At 45.5% G+C, this 17,973-nt stretch overlaps 1 protein-coding gene across 3 annotated transcripts in view; it reads left to right on the forward strand.

Annotated features, from left to right (window-relative positions):
* The first annotated feature begins 15,714 nt into the window (after window positions 1-15,714).
* The window catches only part of SOAT1 (sterol O-acyltransferase 1), a 33,027-nt gene continuing 30,768 nt past the window's right edge, over window positions 15,715-17,973 (forward strand). Inside the window, exon 1 of one of the 3 annotated variants that reach the window (XM_064454480.1) lies at window positions 15,715-15,823. In XM_064454480.1, coding sequence (XP_064310550.1) covers window positions 15,812-15,823 — 12 coding nt within the window. In that variant the 5' untranslated portion in view covers window positions 15,715-15,811. Of the gene's footprint in view, window positions 15,824-17,820; window positions 17,947-17,973 lie in introns of those variants that run through there. The other 2 variants (XM_064454479.1, XM_064454481.1) reach the window with 2 other exon arrangements.

The raw sequence follows: 17,973 nt of genomic DNA on the forward strand, positions 1-17,973 counted from the left end.
TACTCCACAGAGTGTCCTGTTTATTAACCATACAAAGGTTACAAAGTGCTTTGAAGAGGTAAAATCTGTATCAATGCTACCTATTATTACCAGCTGTGATGTTATCAGCCTCACGTAGTATCAGGAAGAGGTTGTTTCTCAGAAGGTAATTTCTTTTAAAGAGGTCTGGCACCGTGCAATGATGAGGCAATAGCAACAGTTACTGTCCTCCTGGCGATTTTGGGCCTCCAGTCAATCTGCCATCTCATGAGCTGTTGCAGTCAGGGATAAAAAGGACCAAGGAACAACGGCAGCATTGAGGTTACAGTAATGTGCCTGACTAGAAATGGATATTTCTAGAATCACTTCTGAACTGACTTTAAATATTCACTGTATATCCATTTCTTGAAGTTTCCTCTAAGCACTGACAATGCATTGCTCTGCATCCACAGTGTGCTCCAAAAATCATGCAATCAAATAAGTGCTGGCTGAGCAGGCTTACGTGCTCAGCATTACATGTCACGAGCGTGCTACTGTCATCTGCCTGAAGTACGGGTTCTGTGCCAGAAGCAGCCTGTGGACAAATTGGAGACTCCTGAGCCTAAGTAAGTGTTGAGTCAACTGGGCAGTTTCTCTTTGTAACTTAGGAAAAATTAACTAGCAGTACTCTATTGGTGGCTTGAAAATTAATTCTAGGAGTAACCTTTGCTCTTCTTCCAGCTCATATACCTTCTGTGTATCAAAGCTACACAGAGAAACAGATTTGTCTTAAACATTTGGCTGGTATTTAGGACACAGATAGTATTAGTTAAGGTATTTGTTAAGAAAAACATGCCTGAGTTCTCAAGAGCAACGGATACGTGTGCATAACATGTCAGGATTTTTATACTCCTATTGCAATACCAGAACAAGTTGTGGAGCTCGGGACAGCTGTAATTCACTTGGGATGTCTCCAAAGGCAATCTGTAATGTCCACTAGATGGCCCGTGGCATTACTGCTCTGCATCCCTGTAACACCCCGGACTTCACCTGCATGAAAACCAGGCAACCATCTCTGAGCCTTAATGGACGGGTTCTGGGGAAAGACATTAAAAAAAAAAAAAAGATTTAAAAATCTGATAAAGGCTTTGTGACACAAGGTTAGTTACTCTGCAATAAACATTAAAATGTGCAACACGTACAAGCACTCACCCTTTCACTCAGACTGACAGCTCTTAAAATGTACTGTCTGCACAGATCTTCCATGGCACAATAGGTAGTGTTTCAGTGGTGTCTTAAAAGTTATTTCGAATCATTACTATGATTTAAATTAGTATTTACGTACAGCGCATGCAAGATAGCTTGGGGCACTCACATGCCTTTTCAATGAGAGTCTAGGAACATAAAAGCTTTCTGGGGAAGTATGGTTTTCTAGCAGATTTTTCCCAGCAGCACAGAAGAGTTCACATGCAGCCCTTGACAGATGAAATTTCCTCTGTTAATAACTGTTCTTCCTTCCACCATAGCTAAAATAAAGACTCCACACCCACACCCTCCCCCAAACACAAATTGGGGTTCCTCACTGCGACCAACCTTTTATCTCTTTGATGCTGCTTCAGCATTATCCTCACTCAAACCACTCTTCTGACACTGCCAGCTACTAGTCTAACCATTGACACCTACCAGGAGAGTGAGCAAACAAAGGGCTCTGTGCAGAGGGAGGAAAGGGCCCAGATGTACATTGTTGTAGTAGAAACACCACAAAGGAATTAAGGGGTGTTCCTCTAAGAAGGTGACACAGACGACAGCCCAGCGGAAGTACCTCTACCCCAATGCACGCAGCACAGGCAATAAACAGGAGGAGCTAGAAGTCATTGTACATCAGGAAAACTATGATATAGTTGCCATCACAGCAACACAGCGGGATGACTCACACAACTGGAGTGCTGCAATGGATGGTTATAAACTCTTCAGGAGGGATAGGCAAGGCAGGAGAGGCGGTGGGGGTAGCTCTGTATGTTAGGGAGTGTTTGGATTTTCTACAGCTTAATGATAGGACAATAGGATTGAGTGTTTATGGGTAAGAATCAGGGAAGGCCAACAAGGCAGATATCATGGTGGGAGTCCGTTACAGGTCACCTGACCAGGATGAAGAGGCAGATGAATTATTCTACAAGCAGCTGGGAGAATCTCACTATTGCTAGCCCTTGTCTTTGGGGGGGACTTCAATCTACCTGATGTATGTTGGAAATACAATACAGCGGAGAGGAAACAGTCTAGGAGGTGCCTGGAGTGTGTGGAAGATAACTTCCAGGCACAGCTGATGAGGGAGACAACTAGGGAAGGCACCCTGCTGGGCATGTTGTTCTCGAACAGAGAAGGACTTGTGGGTGATCACAGAATCACAGAGTCACAGAATCACAGGTTTCCCAGGCCTCCCAGGCTTCCCAGTCCTCTGATCATCTTGGTGGCCCTTCTCTGGACCCCTTCCAGCCTGTCCACATCCTTTTTGTATAGAGGGGACCAGAACTGTACACAGTACTCCAGGTGTGGCCTGACAAGCCCTGAGTAGAGTGGGATAATGACTTCTTTATCTCTGCTGGTGATGCCCTTTTTGATGCAACCCAGCATCCTGTTGGCCTTCTTGGCCGCAGCAGCACACTGTTCACTCATATTGAGCTTCCTGTCCACCAGGACCCCCAGGTCCCTTTCCACAGAGCTGCTTTCCAGCCAGGTGGATCCCAGCCTGTGCTGCACTCCCGGATTATGTTTTCCCAGGTGCAAGACCTTACAATTCTCCTTGTTGAACTTCATAAGGTTCTTGCTGGCCCAATCTTCCAGATCTTCCTGCAGAGCAGCTCTCCCTTCTGGAGTGTCTAGTTCCTTGCTCAACTTGGTGTCATCAGCAAACTTCATCAGGCTACACTTGATGCCGTTATCCAGATCACTTACAAAGATATTAACTTATATAGATATCATCACCCTTTGGGTGTGGCCTGTCAGCCAGTTCCCCACCCACTGCAGACCACATGTCTAGGCCATAACGCATTAATTTCTCCAGGAGGAGGCTGTGGGGGACCGTATCAAAGGCCTTGGAGAAGTCCAGGTAGACAATGTCCACTGCCCACCCCTTGTCAACCAGGCATGTCACTTTGTCATAGAAGGCTACCAGGTTTGTCAAGCACAATCTGCCTTTAGTGAAGCCAAGTTGGCTTTTCCCTATCATGTGCTTCATTTGACTTGTGATGGCTCCCAGGAGGATTCGTTCCATAACTTTCCCAGGGACTGAAGTAAGGCTGCTGGGCCTATACTTACCCAGATCGTCCCTCGAGCCTTTCTTGTAGATAGGGGTAACATTTGCCTTCCTCCAGTCCTCTGGGACATACACCGTTCTCCATGACTTCTTGAAGATTATGGAAAGTGGCCTTGCAATGACATCAGCCAGCTCTCTCAACACCCTTGGGTGGATGGTGTCAGGGCCCATTGATTTGTAGGGGTCAAGCTCCCATAATAATTCATGTACTAACTCTTCCTTCACTGATGGTGGGTCTATGTTTGGATCAACTGGCAATTTTGTTCCCAAAGCCTGGGACCCAACAGTGTTGGTAAACACAGCGGCGAAGAAGGTGTTGAGGACCTCTGCCTTTTCAGCATCATTGGTGATTGACTCTCCTTTTCTGTTTAACAGTGGGCCTATGTTTTCCTTCTGTTTCTGCTTATGGTTGACATGTCTGAAGAAACCTTTCTTGTTATTTTTCATGTCTACAGCCAGTTTCAAGTTGGACTTTTGCTTTTCTAACTGCATCTCTGCACACTCTGTCAATGCCCTTGTAGCTCTCAATGGATAATCCTCCACTTCTCTGTCTCTGGTATGCTTCCCTTTTGGATTTGAGTAGACCCAGGAGGTCATGGTTGAGCCATGGGAGCCTCTTGCTCCGCTTACTTCCCTTTCCTGTGTAGGGGATAAATCGGCTTTGTGCTTCCAAGATAGAGTTCTTGAAGAATTCCCAGCACTCACCAGCTCCTTTGTCTTCCATGGAAGCTTCCCATGGAATCCCTCCCAACTGAGCCCTGAGCGAGCTGAAGTTTGCTCTTCTAAAATCCAGAACCCTTGTCTTAGAGCTGACCTTCAGCACACTCAGCAGGATCCCAAACTCCACATTATTATGATCACTGCAGCCAAGGCTATCACTAACTGAGATATTACAAAGCAGGCTTTCTCGGTTTGTGAATAGCAAGTCCAGCAGTGCCTCATTCCTGGTTGGCACATCTAACATTTGTATCAGGAAACAGTCCTCTATACTGTGGTGATGTCCTCTATACCGTGATGTGGTGGTTGGAGGCCATCTTGGGCATAGCAATCATGAAATGATAGAGTTTTTGATTCTCGGAGAAGTAAGGAGAGGGGTTAGCAGAACTGCCGCCTGGGACTTCCAGAAGGCAGACTTTGGCCTGTTGACAGACTGATTGACAGAGTCCCCTGGGAGGCAGTCCTGAAGGGCAAAGGAGTCCAGGAAGGCTGGACATTGTTCAAGGAGGAAGTCTTAAAGACACAAGAGCAGGCTGTCCCCATGTACCAAAAGACGAGCCAGCGCAGAAGATGAGTGGCTGGCTGAACAGAGTGCTTTGGCTGAAACTCAGAAAAAAAGGGAGAGTTTATGACCTTTGGAAGAAGGGGCAGGCAAGTCAGGAGGACTACAAAGGTGCAGCAAGGTTATGCAGGGAGAAAATCAGAAGGGCCGAAGTCCAGCTAGAGCTTAATCTGGCTACTGCCGTAAAAGACAATAAAAAATACTTCTATAAATACATTAGCAGCAAAAGGAGAGCTAAGGAGAATATCCAGCCTTTATTAGATGTGGGAGGAAACATAGTGACAAAGGATGAGGAAAAGGCTGAGGTGCTTAATGCCTTCTTTGCCTCAGTCTTTAATAGTAAGACCAGTTGTTCTCTGGGTACCCAGCCCCCTCACCTGGAAGACAGGGCAGGGAGCAGAATGGAGCCCCCATAATCCAAGGGGAAATGGTTAGTGACCTGCTACACCACCTAGACACACACAAGTCTGTGGGGTCGGATGGGATCCACCCGAGAGTACTAAAGGAATTCGTAGAAGTGCTCACGAAGCTGCATGCCGTCGTTTATCAGCAGTCCTGGCTAACTGGGGAGGTCCCAGTTGACTGGAGGCTAGCAAATGTGGCGCCCCTCTACAAGAAGGGCTGGAAGGAGGATCAGGGATCTACAGGCCTGTCAGTCTGACCTCGGTGCTGGGGAAGGTTATGGAGCAGATCACCTTGAGTGCCATCATGCGGCATGTACAGGGCAACCAGGTGATCAGGCCCAGTCAGCATGGGTTTAGGAAAGGCAGGTCCTGCTTAACTAACCTGATCTCCTTCTATGACAAGGTCACCCACTTAGTGGATGAGGGAAAGGCTGTGGATATTGTCTACCTAGACTTTAGTAAAGCCTTTGGAACTGTTTCCCACAGCATTCTCCTGGCTGCTCATGGCTTGGACAGGTGTACTCTTCGTTGGGTAAAACACTGGCTGGATGGCCAGGCCCAAAGAGTTGTGGTGAACAGAGCTAAATCCACTTGATGACTGGTCACAAGTGGTGTTCCCCAGGGCTTAGTTTTGGGTCTGGTTCTGTTTAATATCTTTATCAATGATCTGGATGAGGAGATCATGTGAACCCTCAGTCAGTTTGCAGATGACACCAGGTTGTGCGGGAGTGTTGATCTGCTTGAGGGTAGGAAGGCTCTGCAGAGGGACATGGACAGGCCGGATCGATGGGCCATGGCCAGTTGTATGAGGTTCAACAAGGCCAAGTGTCAGGTCTTGCACTTCAGTCACAACAGCCCCATGCAACACTACAGGCTTGGGGAAGAGTGGCTGGAAAGCTGCCTGGCAGAGAAGGACCTGGAGGTTGACACCTGGCTGAGTATGAACCAGCAGTGTGCCCAGGTGGCCAAGAAGGCCACCAGCATCCTGGCTTGTATCAGGAATAGTGTGGCCAGCAGAAGCAGGGGAGTGATCGTACCCCTGTACTTGGCACTGGTGAGGCCGCACCTCAAATGCTGTGTTGTTTTGCGCCCCTCAATACAAGAAGGACACTGAGTTGCTGGAGCGTGTGCAAAGAAGGGCAACGAAGCTGGTGAAGGGTCTGGAGAACAAGTCTGATGAGGAGCAGCTGAGGGAGCTGGGGTTGTTTAGTTTGGAAAAAGGAGGCTGAGGGGAGACCTTATTGCTCTCTACAGCTACCTGAAAGGGGGTTGTAGTGAGGTGGGGGTTGGTCTCTTCTCCCAGGTAATGAGTGATAGGACGAGAGGAAATGGCCTCAAGCTGCACGAGGGGAGGTTTAGATTGGGTATTAGGAAATATTACTTCACTGAATGGGTTGTCAGGGATTAGAACAGGCTGCCCAGGGAAGTGATTGAATCATCATCCCTGGAGGTATTTAAAAGATGTTTAGATGTAGTACTTAGGGACGTGGTTTAGTGGTGAACTGGCAGTGTTAGGTTTATGGTTGGACTCAATGATCTTAAAGGACTTTTCCAACCTATATGATTTTGTGTGTATTCTAAAAAAAAGATTAGTGTGTCTGTGTGTGTGGAGACAGCCAGCTCACTACACCATCTTAGGCATCCCAATTCTTTTATTTGGTCCCATGTTTTTGTGTTAGGTATACTGTGTAACTAACCACCCTCACGGATCATAACTATGTGGCCAGCCCTTGCGTACATATCTATTAATTCTAAACAACACACATTAACCGTGCTGAGGTTTTGCAAGAGCTATTCCCATCATGGTATAAGCCATAACCTTTTCACAGCCTCCATCAGAGTAAAGCCAGAGGTAGGGAGACACGGAATAAGCAGATTATAGGACTCTTCAGGAATTGTTTTCCTATCTGATATATTTCTATAAGTACTACGGCTGCACTGTCCTTTCCAAGCATCTGTTTAAGGCACAAGAGGTCGTAGAAGGGTATGCTAGTAAGAACATTAAGAATGTTGGTTGTTTGCCTTTTTCCATGGAAAACATTGCCTCTACCAAACAAAAATGATGACAAGTCTCTGCATCTGCTGGGAATTACAAATTAGTACTCAGCTTGAACAGTATGATCACTGATAAAGTACATTTGCTGAGGTAATATGAGGTCCCTTGACAGCACTGGTGGTGATTCAGGCTTTTAGGCATTCATCTGCAGGTGGGTCAATATGAGCATTTTGCCACCAGAGTTCTAGGGTTGCATTAATTCATGTCTAGGAGCCTAATTTTTTTGGTTCCTAATTTGAAATCTTACTAGCTCACTGGACAGCAGGGGGGTTCTCTAGTTTGCAGATGGAAGCTTTTCTTCCTGTGTTTTCTGTTTTCTGTCCCTGAGAGGTTTGTAGTCAGAGAGCTGACAGTTAGCTAAGGGATAGCAAATGCTTCAGAGCACAATACTATACTGCAGTACCTCCATCAATGCCCCTGAGACCAACCTCATCCCACCTTAGATTCCTTTGATGACTACTGTACTGTATTTGGATTAGAATAACCACCATGATAGTCCAAAACAAAATAAAGCCTTCATTAGCCAGAAGAAAAAAAAATCCTTATCTTGTTTTTCTAAGATGTGCAGCTAAAATAAATTAGAATTAGAATCATAGAATCATTTAGGTTGGAAAAGACCATTAAGGCTTTGGACATAGTGGTGCTTCCTCTCCATGCTCTTTGCTTCATGTGTTAGTTTCCCCCTATACCTCCTTCACCTCTGTCTTCTTCCCTCCTCACACTGTCACTCATGCTCAGAATACTTTGCCAGCCAGTGAGGTCCCAGCGCCTTCACTTCCCTTTTCTAAATTATACTGAAAGCTGTGTCTTCCAAAATCGTCCTTGTTACAATAATAAATCTCTCAGTGATTGCACTCCCAGTATTGTTTTGAGTTGTACAAACTTCTGAATTTAGTCTTTGATCTTGTAAGGAAGCCTGATGGTACAACTTCTTGCAGGACTGGTGCTCTATGTGATAAATTTAGGATGGCAGAGATCCATCCTTCCTCTGGACCGTTTTGGTAAATGCCCACGTGCCCTGGCCATGAATGGTGCCATGCTCTATGCAATGCTCCTAAATAATTAAATCACTTTTAAAAGTCAAAGTTTGGTCTAAAATATTGTTATTTTTTCATTCTCGAAAGTCTGGATAGATTCTTCCTTGGCAGGCTTCTTTACTTAATTATGCAAGAATTGTAAGTGATTATCTTTCAAATGACATTGTGTTCCTTCCTCACGCAGTTAGATAGTATTAAATAGCCATGCTTTTCAGCTTCCAGCTTTAATGTTATTTCTTAAAAAAATGCTCAGTAGCATGAAACTTCTCTAAAGAAAAATGTAATCGCACAACTAAAGAAGGAGAAGGCATCAGGGTTTTGTAAGATGTTTCTGTGTATGCAGATGTATGTGTGTGTGCACAGAATAGGCCGGTACCCAAGAGAGCAGCGTATATATTTGTAATCAAATCTCACTTAAATTTAAAACTTGTTCTTTCTGTTAAACATGCAAATATTTCCATTCTCTTTGCAAATTCTGCCTCTCTTGTCATTACCAAACCTTTCAGAGAAGACATAAGCCCAAGTCTTTCTCTGATCAGGCTCTTAATGTGTTTTGTGTGGTCTTTATTTAGACAGTAAACTTGCTGAAGTAGGAAACGTCTTATAAAAAAACAACTATGCTGTCTCATTTCACATCCAAATTCTTCTCCCATACCAGCTGTGTGTGTTTGCCTAGCAGCAAGTCTTCTGTTAATGAATGACTTGTTCTCATTAGGTTGTCAGGCTGGATACGTAGCCTGCAGTTCCCACTCATACAGAGCAGCGCTCTTCCCTTGCAGCTTCTGGTAAATGGAACAATGAGATATAAAAAGCCTTGTGTCTCTGAGTCTGACCTTTGTACTTGTAATAATTAACTAACACAGAATGCCAAAACAAAGTACTAGCTGCTGGTTAAATGTATTTAACATAAGCAGAGTCCTATGGACTACCTGGTGTGGGGATCGTTACTGCAGGCTTTACCATCAGCTGCTGCTTCTAAGCCTTCTTTAAAAGAGAGGAAAATTTATTCTCTGATCAGCAGAGCCAAAGGAGTTGTACTTGATACATTTGTTTTGTGATGCTGACGCCCAAAGTGGATTCACTGACACCTCGGAGGTTTTCAAAATGAGGCACTGAGCAGCTTCATCTAACTTTGAAGCTGGCTGTGCTTTGAGCAGGAGACTGGACTAGCTGGGCTCCAGTGATCCCTGGATTCAACCTAAATTCTTATTCTAATAAAAGTTGAGTTCATCTGCAGGTTTCCTCCATTCAGAGCATTAATTAAGACTCCGTCCTCTAACTAGGCTGAATTTTTCACAAAACTCATAGGAACTGAATATTTCTGGACCCTCTATTTGTATAAAATTGTCCGACAGGCTCAAAAGTTACAGGGAGGTAAAAGACAGCTGGGGCCTGCGAAGAGACACTCCCTTCCCCACACACATAGGACAACTGCATAAGCCTGTTATTCTTAAGAAAACCTTTCTTCCCCTGATGTTTGTGCAGAAAACTTTTCAAGTGTGCCTCTAATGAGGCCTGAAGTCATGCTACGTACTCCCAGCTGCAGCCAACCTGAAATAATACCTCCCCAGAGCCAAAAGCACATTTCATACAGCTGAGGCATTTACTGTGCAATCCGAACTATGCAGAGAAGCTGAGATATTTAGGAGTGAAACCCGGGCATCTTCTTTCTGATAGTCAGAGATTATATTGTTGTGCTCACACAAGCGTATGTTGAAGTCTGCCTGGTGCCTTGTCCGTCTCTGCCAGCAGACACGGGAGTATGTCTGTTACCTCTCTGTGTTGTCCTCAACTTTCTCACACCCGAGAGTGACAGAAAGGGGAATTTGACCTCAGCGTGGTAGAGACCGCCTGGCTGTCTGCCTTTCCCTTTTTGTCTACTCTTTCTTAGGATGCAATCACACTACAAAATTACCTTGAGTCATCTGTCTTGGAAGTTTTTCCCAAGGGTTGCTTGTGATAAAGGGCAGACATACTAGGCACATGAATAATCTGTGCTGCTAGGGGAGACACTGATATGGCATGAATCCACTATGGATTGTACGTGCTTCTGAGATTTCCGTCTACCTGAGCCAACTTCACATCCCTCCCCAACATCTCTTCTGCAAGGGACCAGTTCTATAGCTTCAGTCCACAAAGCTTGCATGATCAGCTAAGAGACTCCTTTGGCAGCCATGGCAGCCGATTATTCTGTTTCCCTTTCTCCCAGTTTGCAGAGAACACACCTATCTTCCTTTGCTTTCGATGGCCCTGGAAAACATTACTTCTGCATTCCTGGGAAAGAGCTTCAGAGCACTTCTGTTTTTTGCCTCACAGGGAAGCAGAAACTGAAATTATCAGCATCCTCTGTTTGCACGTCCCCTGGAGCTGTTATACTGTGCAGTCTGAAATAGACATCCGGCCTCAGGGATTCACGAATGATGCATTCAGTCTCAGCACGGCACATGCTCATTCCTGGGGAGTTACTGAGTTAGCATTTATAGTTCTACACTTTTCCTCCAAGTAGATGAAACCCTCTGATTTTCCCTCAGCACTGAGGTCTTGCGCGTTGGATTCTCTCCTCATGACAGCTTACTTGGAATGTCACCAGAAAGCTTTCAGCCTGGATCCTTCCTCCTAAAATCACAGACTACAGTAGCAACATGCCAGTGATTCTCCCGTAACTTGGTGTCTGATCAGCAGGCAACAGTAAAATGAGGCCTTGTTAGACACAATTTAAAATAATAAAACAAATACTTCCATGCTGAAGATGGACGATTGTTGTTGTGGGCACTGGAAGCCTTTTGCAGCTGGGTGAATAAGCTCATGAATAGGAAGCAAGGGAGCGAGCAGTGGGTAAGGAAAGCACAAGTGGAAAAACTGTTGGGAGCGAGCACTGCTGGTTGTTTTGATGGTACTAATGCGGGTCCCCACTGTAGAGAAGTGTCAGTGATAAATGATGAAGTGAATGCACTCAAGGTTTACCCCGTTCCCTGGTTGGTTTGTCAATTCATGTTTCTTCAGCCACTTTATGCAATGAGGGAATTTTTTTGTGTGGGCAAGAGTTGAACTAACAGGAACACTTTTACTATATTTCATGTTAACTTGCTAGTGAAGACAAGACCTCTCTTGCATGACCTGCATGCCTGAACTCAGAATCCCTCTCCTGGGCCTGCCATCTTCAGATTTAAATCCTTTAAACAAGCTCAAGTTTTCATCTCCTCATCCATATTTCCAAAGCATGTAAGCCTCAAGGCACTAGGCCAACAACGGAATAGTGCTGAGCACAAAGATGTTTTTGTAACCACATCAACTCAGCCCAATGCAGATCAACTGCAGCAAAGCCTGCAGATTGCTTCACCTCCCAGCATAGTTCCATTATAAACTCCCGGTTTTGCTAGGCCTCAGCTGATAGCAAAAGCTCCTCTTTCAGCTTTGTAACTCTGACTTTTATTTTTTTCACTTTCAGTGAAATGCTCTTGAGAGCTGCCAGAGACTCAGCTGTGACATAGATCTATCTCAGTTCAGGGTTTTGGAAGTGTTCCTTCACGCTTGTCATCTCCTGCAATAAGCACTGCATTGTACCAAGGCTGTACATTCTTTACTGCTCTACTTGTTGCTATGGCCAGAGGTGCCAAGTTTCAGACCGATTCTTTTGGGAGACTAGACAGAAATCTGGATTTTCTTTCTTTCTGCTTTGTTTATGCTCCTGGCCCCTACAGTGTTCTCCCTTACCATCACCCAAAACTTCTTTCCAAGGCAGGAAGGTTGGAAGCCACTGCCCTCTCCAGTCTCTCAACTTGTATAACCAGCAGTGGTCCTGAATCACTGCGGCAGAGAAGAGAAGAACACATGGATGGATTCCCTCTCTAGCCAGGTGTTTCCAAAATCAGGGAGAAGCAGAAAGGAACAGATGGGAATGGCCTTGAGCAGAGAAGAGGGAAGTTTTTGGCAGGGGAGCTACAAACGCATGGTGTTGTCAGTCCATATCAAGCTTGGGAAAGGCTCTCACAGAAGGGAAAGCAGCAGGACGTGCTGCATCATTGCCATGGAAACAACAAAATAGCTGCTGGGAAGATTTAGAAATGTCACCTGCTTGGGACTACTTTCAGTAGATGTCATCTATCTCTGCAGAGATTAAGGCAAGGTGAAAAAGAGGAGATGCCTGACACTGAAAGCTGAAAACATGTATTCTTTCTTAGTTTACAATGGAGAGTCAATCTTCCATGGCTTTATGAAGGTATTTGTTCACTTCTGAGAAATGTGTCCTGATTTTGATGGGGATTATTTTTCCCCATGTCCTCGTATTTTTTTGGGGTCTTTCATTACAAAGACCAACCACTTTTGGCATTATGATTCTAGCTGCCATTTCGATGCTCCTGTGTGCACATGTGTTCCCCATGTGTCGTGCAAGCACACTGGCTGCCTATGTCACGTTTCTCCGTAAGACCTCTCCTTGATGACCTTAAGGATCTCATTCTCCTTCAGAGAGGCTGATCTGTTCTCACCATAGCACCTCAATGTTTTTTTTCCCACACCTTTCAAGGCCAATACCTTTCCCACAGCCTCATAATGTTTTTCTTGAAGACATTCTAAAAGATTACTATATATATATATATATATTAACAGCTCGTGTATGAAAGCTCTGCCATAAGAACATGCTGTTTCTACAACTGGGGAGTGGAGAAAGCCATGGAAATCTCCCACATTAGAAAAGTGAAAAGATTGGTTACTGCACATAGAAAGATATTAGGGCCCGTAGCCTGCACTTTGCAAAGTACAGAATCGGTAGGACTGTATGATTACCAGCAAACAACTGTCCTGGGAATCATCCTGGACCAGTCATTCCACAAGCACTAATTCCCTTCCATGTCCATCAGCAGTCAGGGCTTTTATACTGTAAGAAATAAATGGGAGACAACGAAATGGTAGAAAATGCTGGCTTACATTGTTTTTTCCACCTAAGCACCTTAGCAGCAGTGGAGAGAGCAACAGCAAACTATTTTGTGTTTACTTAGGAAAAAGAGAAAGGATGCACATTTTTATGAAATATGGAGAGGAAGAGATTACTACTACAGAGTAATAAGCAGTCATTAACCTATGTGTAAAATGTCTGTTCTTCCACCTGCTGTGTCTTACCTTCACAAGGAAGGGTCCCAGCTGTGTAACACAGCTGGCAATCTGTGGAGTCACAAGGAACCTGTACAGTTGCTACCGTGGGAACGGGAAGGAGTCGCTGGCCAAGTTCAGTGCTGCATTTCCACAAAAATATTTAGAAAGCCCTTATAAGCAGGAGAGTCAATACTAGTAATCTAAACCTGTTTGTTCTGGAACTAATCTCCCTGAAGTCACTCCTCCAGAGCTGACTGCATATTTAATGTCATGTGTTTCTGCTGAAACAACTGCAGAGACCCTCTCATTGAGGCAGTTCAATATTTTCATGCAATTTTAATAAGCAGCAGAATATGATGCAAAATAAATCTGGGACTGGTTTGAGCTGGTGACACAAGGAGAATGATGATAATATATAATGTGGTTGGGACCCAGGTGAAATTCTTTTTGAGCCTAACAGAAAGAGAAAGCTGGTATGTCGCAGAGGGTAAAGAATAGTTTCAGAAAACACAGTTCAGTTTAGCAGGGTTAGACAGTAGTTATACCTATACAGATTCAATACCTTTCCATGATCTGATGTTTAGCCAGATTAGAAGGATCTTCTCCTTTTTAAATATACTGAATAAATAACCTCCTCAATTTAAACAAAGACCCAACTATTACACCAGCCCAGCTGGCAAGATTAATTCTATTACTTCAACATGGTAGGGAAAGGAAAAGTTATCTGCTCCTCAAAAAATAATGCAAGTTTCACTTTTCAGCAATGGAATCACAGCAATTAAGTCAGCTGTTGCACCTCCGGCTTGTCGTGGCAAGAAGCTCAACACTTGAATTTCTGAGCTTGGAGAGGAAGCCAGCAACCTGGTGGCTGGCAGTAGGGCTTCACCTTTTTTTGTTTTTAAAGGATGATTTCAGTTCAGTAGCAAAACGTGATGGGATGTTTGAGTAAGAATACCACTGCCCTCTGCCGAGAGAGATGTGGTTTGTTTCTTTCCAACTGTTTCCTCTGCCAGCAAAACTAGCAACCTCATTGCCTGGAAAGCAAGTGTGTGAGGAATTGCTTGCTGAAGCCTGAGTTTAATTCCTGCTGCTTCTGTCTTTCCTCTGAAGTTTGCTGATCTGCATCTCTTTCACAAAATATTTTGAAAACTCTACGCCTCACACAAAGTAAAGAGGAGCAAGGGTAATGACATGCAAAATCTTGACATCATGATAGCAGGAACGATGAAAACTTGAACCAGAGTTTTTAAAAAAGCAGTCTTTATGATTTATAAACACTTCAGGCATCCTTAACAATGTGATATCTGGTGGAGCTAGTTTTCAGGTTTTTTGCCACAGTTCAGTCATGCATTATCAGATCAGGCTGAAGTCCTCTACAGTTTCTTTTCACTTGCTTGAGTTTTGGCCTCAAGTCTTACATCCACACCATTTTTTCTGGTTATGCAAAAATGGAAGCTCATTCATTGCTACATTTATAACCAGCTTTAAGTTACAGATCTCACATGACTGTCATTTTGATGGCTGTTTTTTGTAAAGGAAAAATTTAAGTGAAACATGTATCAATATATTTTAACCACTTGAGGGAGCTCTTTCATTTATACGTTAGGATATTGCTATTGTGCAGGTATAATGGGAAATTATAAACCGTACATTTAAACAGCTTATCATAGGACATACTACACTTTACTGAAATATGTGAAAGTATTGAGGCTCTTGGGGGACTGACTTTAAAGTCCAGATAGACGTTTTAAAGGAATTAATCATCCTGGTCAATAAATGCAGGCATTAGAAACAGCCACAGCTACTTATTCCCTGTGCTGACTGACACCAAAAATCTTAAAATAGAAAATAAAGTTACACAGAATGAAAAGTAGGCAGCGTTAATCACATCTATTTTGCAGCAGTGCCAAAAGTGATGGGAAGGAACAGGACCAGGCACAGATTTTATAGAGGGGTTGCGAGAGCCCCAACCCTCTGCCTGGCCTCCCCTGCCGTCCCCACCTCTCCATGACACTGGCCAGTACAGGCCATGCTGCTGCCTCCCCAGTGCCTCACCTGGTCTGCACAGACCCCACCACCCATCGTTAGGATGTGTATCTTCCTCCCTGGGCAGCACGTGTGCCCTAACAGCAAAGGGTTTTCTTTACGCTCCCCCTGAGCTGATAGGCATAAGGCAGGCTCAGACAGCCACGACTGTGTCACGCATGTCTGCAGCCATCAAAGTGATGGTACATAATGTGCAGGAGAGATCTGTAAATTGTTATGCAGACTGCCTGGGGCGGGATAGAGAAAAAGAAAGGGGGGAAAAAAAGCGGTGCTGCAGAAATCAAGTTGCTGCCTGGAAGTGGGTAGGTGACAGCAAGTGAAGCTTAATCAAAAGGTTGGGGTGTCAGGGCCACAGGTTCTGTTGTCAACAAATGGCAACGACCATGCAGCAATTCAGCCAGGAGTGCTCAGGACCAGTTGTGGTTAGGCAATCACCCAGCGATGCAATCCATAGGGTTAATGTGAAACACTCCAGAAAATCAAGATTGTAAGCACCGTGGTGAGAAGCAGAGTCGATGTAGCTGATGAAAGACTGCAGCAGTTTGGACTGGTGAAGACAGCAGACGATGGGTGCGAGTGGCAGGAAGCAGAGGTGGAAATGCCTTCTTCCAATTTCTTCTGTAAAGGATGGGAGGAAAGGTAACACGAGTGGTCACATTGCCTTTCACCCTGGGTCAGCTGCAGGTAAACAGCCTCTAAACGGAGGGGAAGGTAGGCTGGGAAACAGGTCTGCTAGGGGGAGAGGGAGAGACCAGGGAGGGAGCTAGGTGCCCATGACACTGTGCTGATTTGGCCTGGGAGATTTCTCAAGAGGTGCTAAAAAATCTGGTGGCACCTAACCACCGCCTCTGTAGGGCAAAATAAGAAAAGCAAACTGACTAGCTCTGAAGGTTACATGCACCTGTCTTTCTGTTAAAGGTATCTCATTTCCTACCACCAGAGTTAGGATTTTACTAATCTGTTGAAACAGTTTCATCAACAATTTATTAACCTTCAGGAAACTTTTGGAAGGGATTATTGTTGTTGTTGTTTGGGGTTTGGGTTTTTTTTATTTTTCGCTTTTCCACTTGCTCACCCAGCTGGCGCTGGCACCGGCACCAGACGACACTTCAGTGTAAATAGCTAGCACAGCATTTTCAGCCTGAGGTCACCAGTGATTGTGTATAGCCTGACTTGAGAGTATCTCTAAGCAGCATTGTGTTAAAATAAACTTCTTAAGAATAGGGGCAAAGTTATGTAAAAATTCCTGGTGCAGCTATTCCTATGCAGCTATTTGCATTTCAGCAATGACAGGTTTTTTTATTTTTTTCTTTTAATTTTTACAAAAGTTTTCCTATTAAGCAGCATGAAGGATGGGTGATGGGGTAATAGTGTGAACACACATTGCAAACTAAATCTGTTTCAGAATTTTCCACTCAGTGGCTCTGCTCCAAGTCCCCACAGATTATTTAAAACAACTTCTGAATAGTTCCAGCAGACTTACACATTTAAAAGACTGTGTCTCAGGCGTGTGTTAGTGAAAACAAATTTGCTTTATTAGCACGTCTGATAAGGTGAAATGTGATAGAAATGTTTTAATACCTCATGGTAGCTTCGTACCTTGGTTTGGTACAACCTTTCAAGGTGCGCCTGAGTATGTATTGTGCATAGAACAGACCTGAAGTCATGAGAAGGAAAGACATGTACTTGCCGGTAGGAAATTAGTGGCTTAGTTCTCCTGACTTTGGAAAAACTTTCCCATTTACACGGTGAAATACAGCTACTGAGAGGTTACTAGAGTTTGTTTGCTGGTGACGTGTTCCTGTGACTCACCGTCTGTCACGAGCCTGCATCTATCTGCAGAAAGAGAGAAAGCAAGGGTGCAAACCCCAGCCTTTCACCCAGTTTTTGACCCTCTGGAGTACAGGCTGGGACTGGAACGAAACCACTCCAGCCAGGCCCCCTTCTCAGCACCCCCCCCTTCCTGGTGAGCTGCAGCTCATGCTCCCCAGGGCAAAACGTGTGAGGGTGGACACCCCCTTGCCACAAAACCCCCACTTCTTGAGAGGGAGGGGTGCTTCTCGAGTCACCAGGCACTCCATTTTTACTTCCCTTTAAAAATATTTGTCCTCACTCCCATAAAACCATTTGGAAGAACCTCACTGGGGAGGATGTATGTTTGTACCGAAGCCCAGGCACAGCGCTTGTTGAGCAACCCAGCATTCCTTCCCAAGGCCAAGGACAGATAAAGCCACCAGGTCCCCCAGGCCTCCCAGCCTTGACTTCTGTGTCCTCCCAGCTCCTTGAAATAAGTTTTTCTTGTGCCGGGAGGGGGAGATGGGCAGGCCGGCCGGTGGGTGCTGACCGAGCCCACCCAGCACCTTGCACCTCTCCCTCCGCTGTACTTAAAGGACTTAAGAGGACCACGGTAAGGCTGCGGCCAGCGACCCCTTCCCGCCACGACGCCTAACAGGGAAGGCGGGGGGACGCAGGGGAAAGGCGGGAAACTGGGAAGGGAGGGGGGAAAGGGGGGGCGAAGGGGAGGGCGCGCGCCCCACGTGCGCCTCACGTGCCGCCTCCCCCGCCGCCCCCGCCCCCGCGGAACGCCTCCCGGCCAATGGGCGGCGGCGTCGCTGCTCCCCCCTCCCTCTGCGCGGTGACGTGCGCGAGCCCCGGGAGGAGGCCCTGGTGCGCGGCGGAGGCGGGAAGCGGCTCTGGGGAGCCGGCGCGCGCGCGAGGAGGAGGAGAGCAGCTCAGTTGCCCTGAGGTGACGCTCCCGCGGGGTGAGGGCGGCCCTTCCCTCGGCCCCC

Source organism: Phalacrocorax carbo, chromosome 6, assembly GCF_963921805.1.
Source record: "Phalacrocorax carbo chromosome 6, bPhaCar2.1, whole genome shotgun sequence".
Taxonomy (NCBI): domain Eukaryota; kingdom Metazoa; phylum Chordata; class Aves; order Suliformes; family Phalacrocoracidae; genus Phalacrocorax; species Phalacrocorax carbo.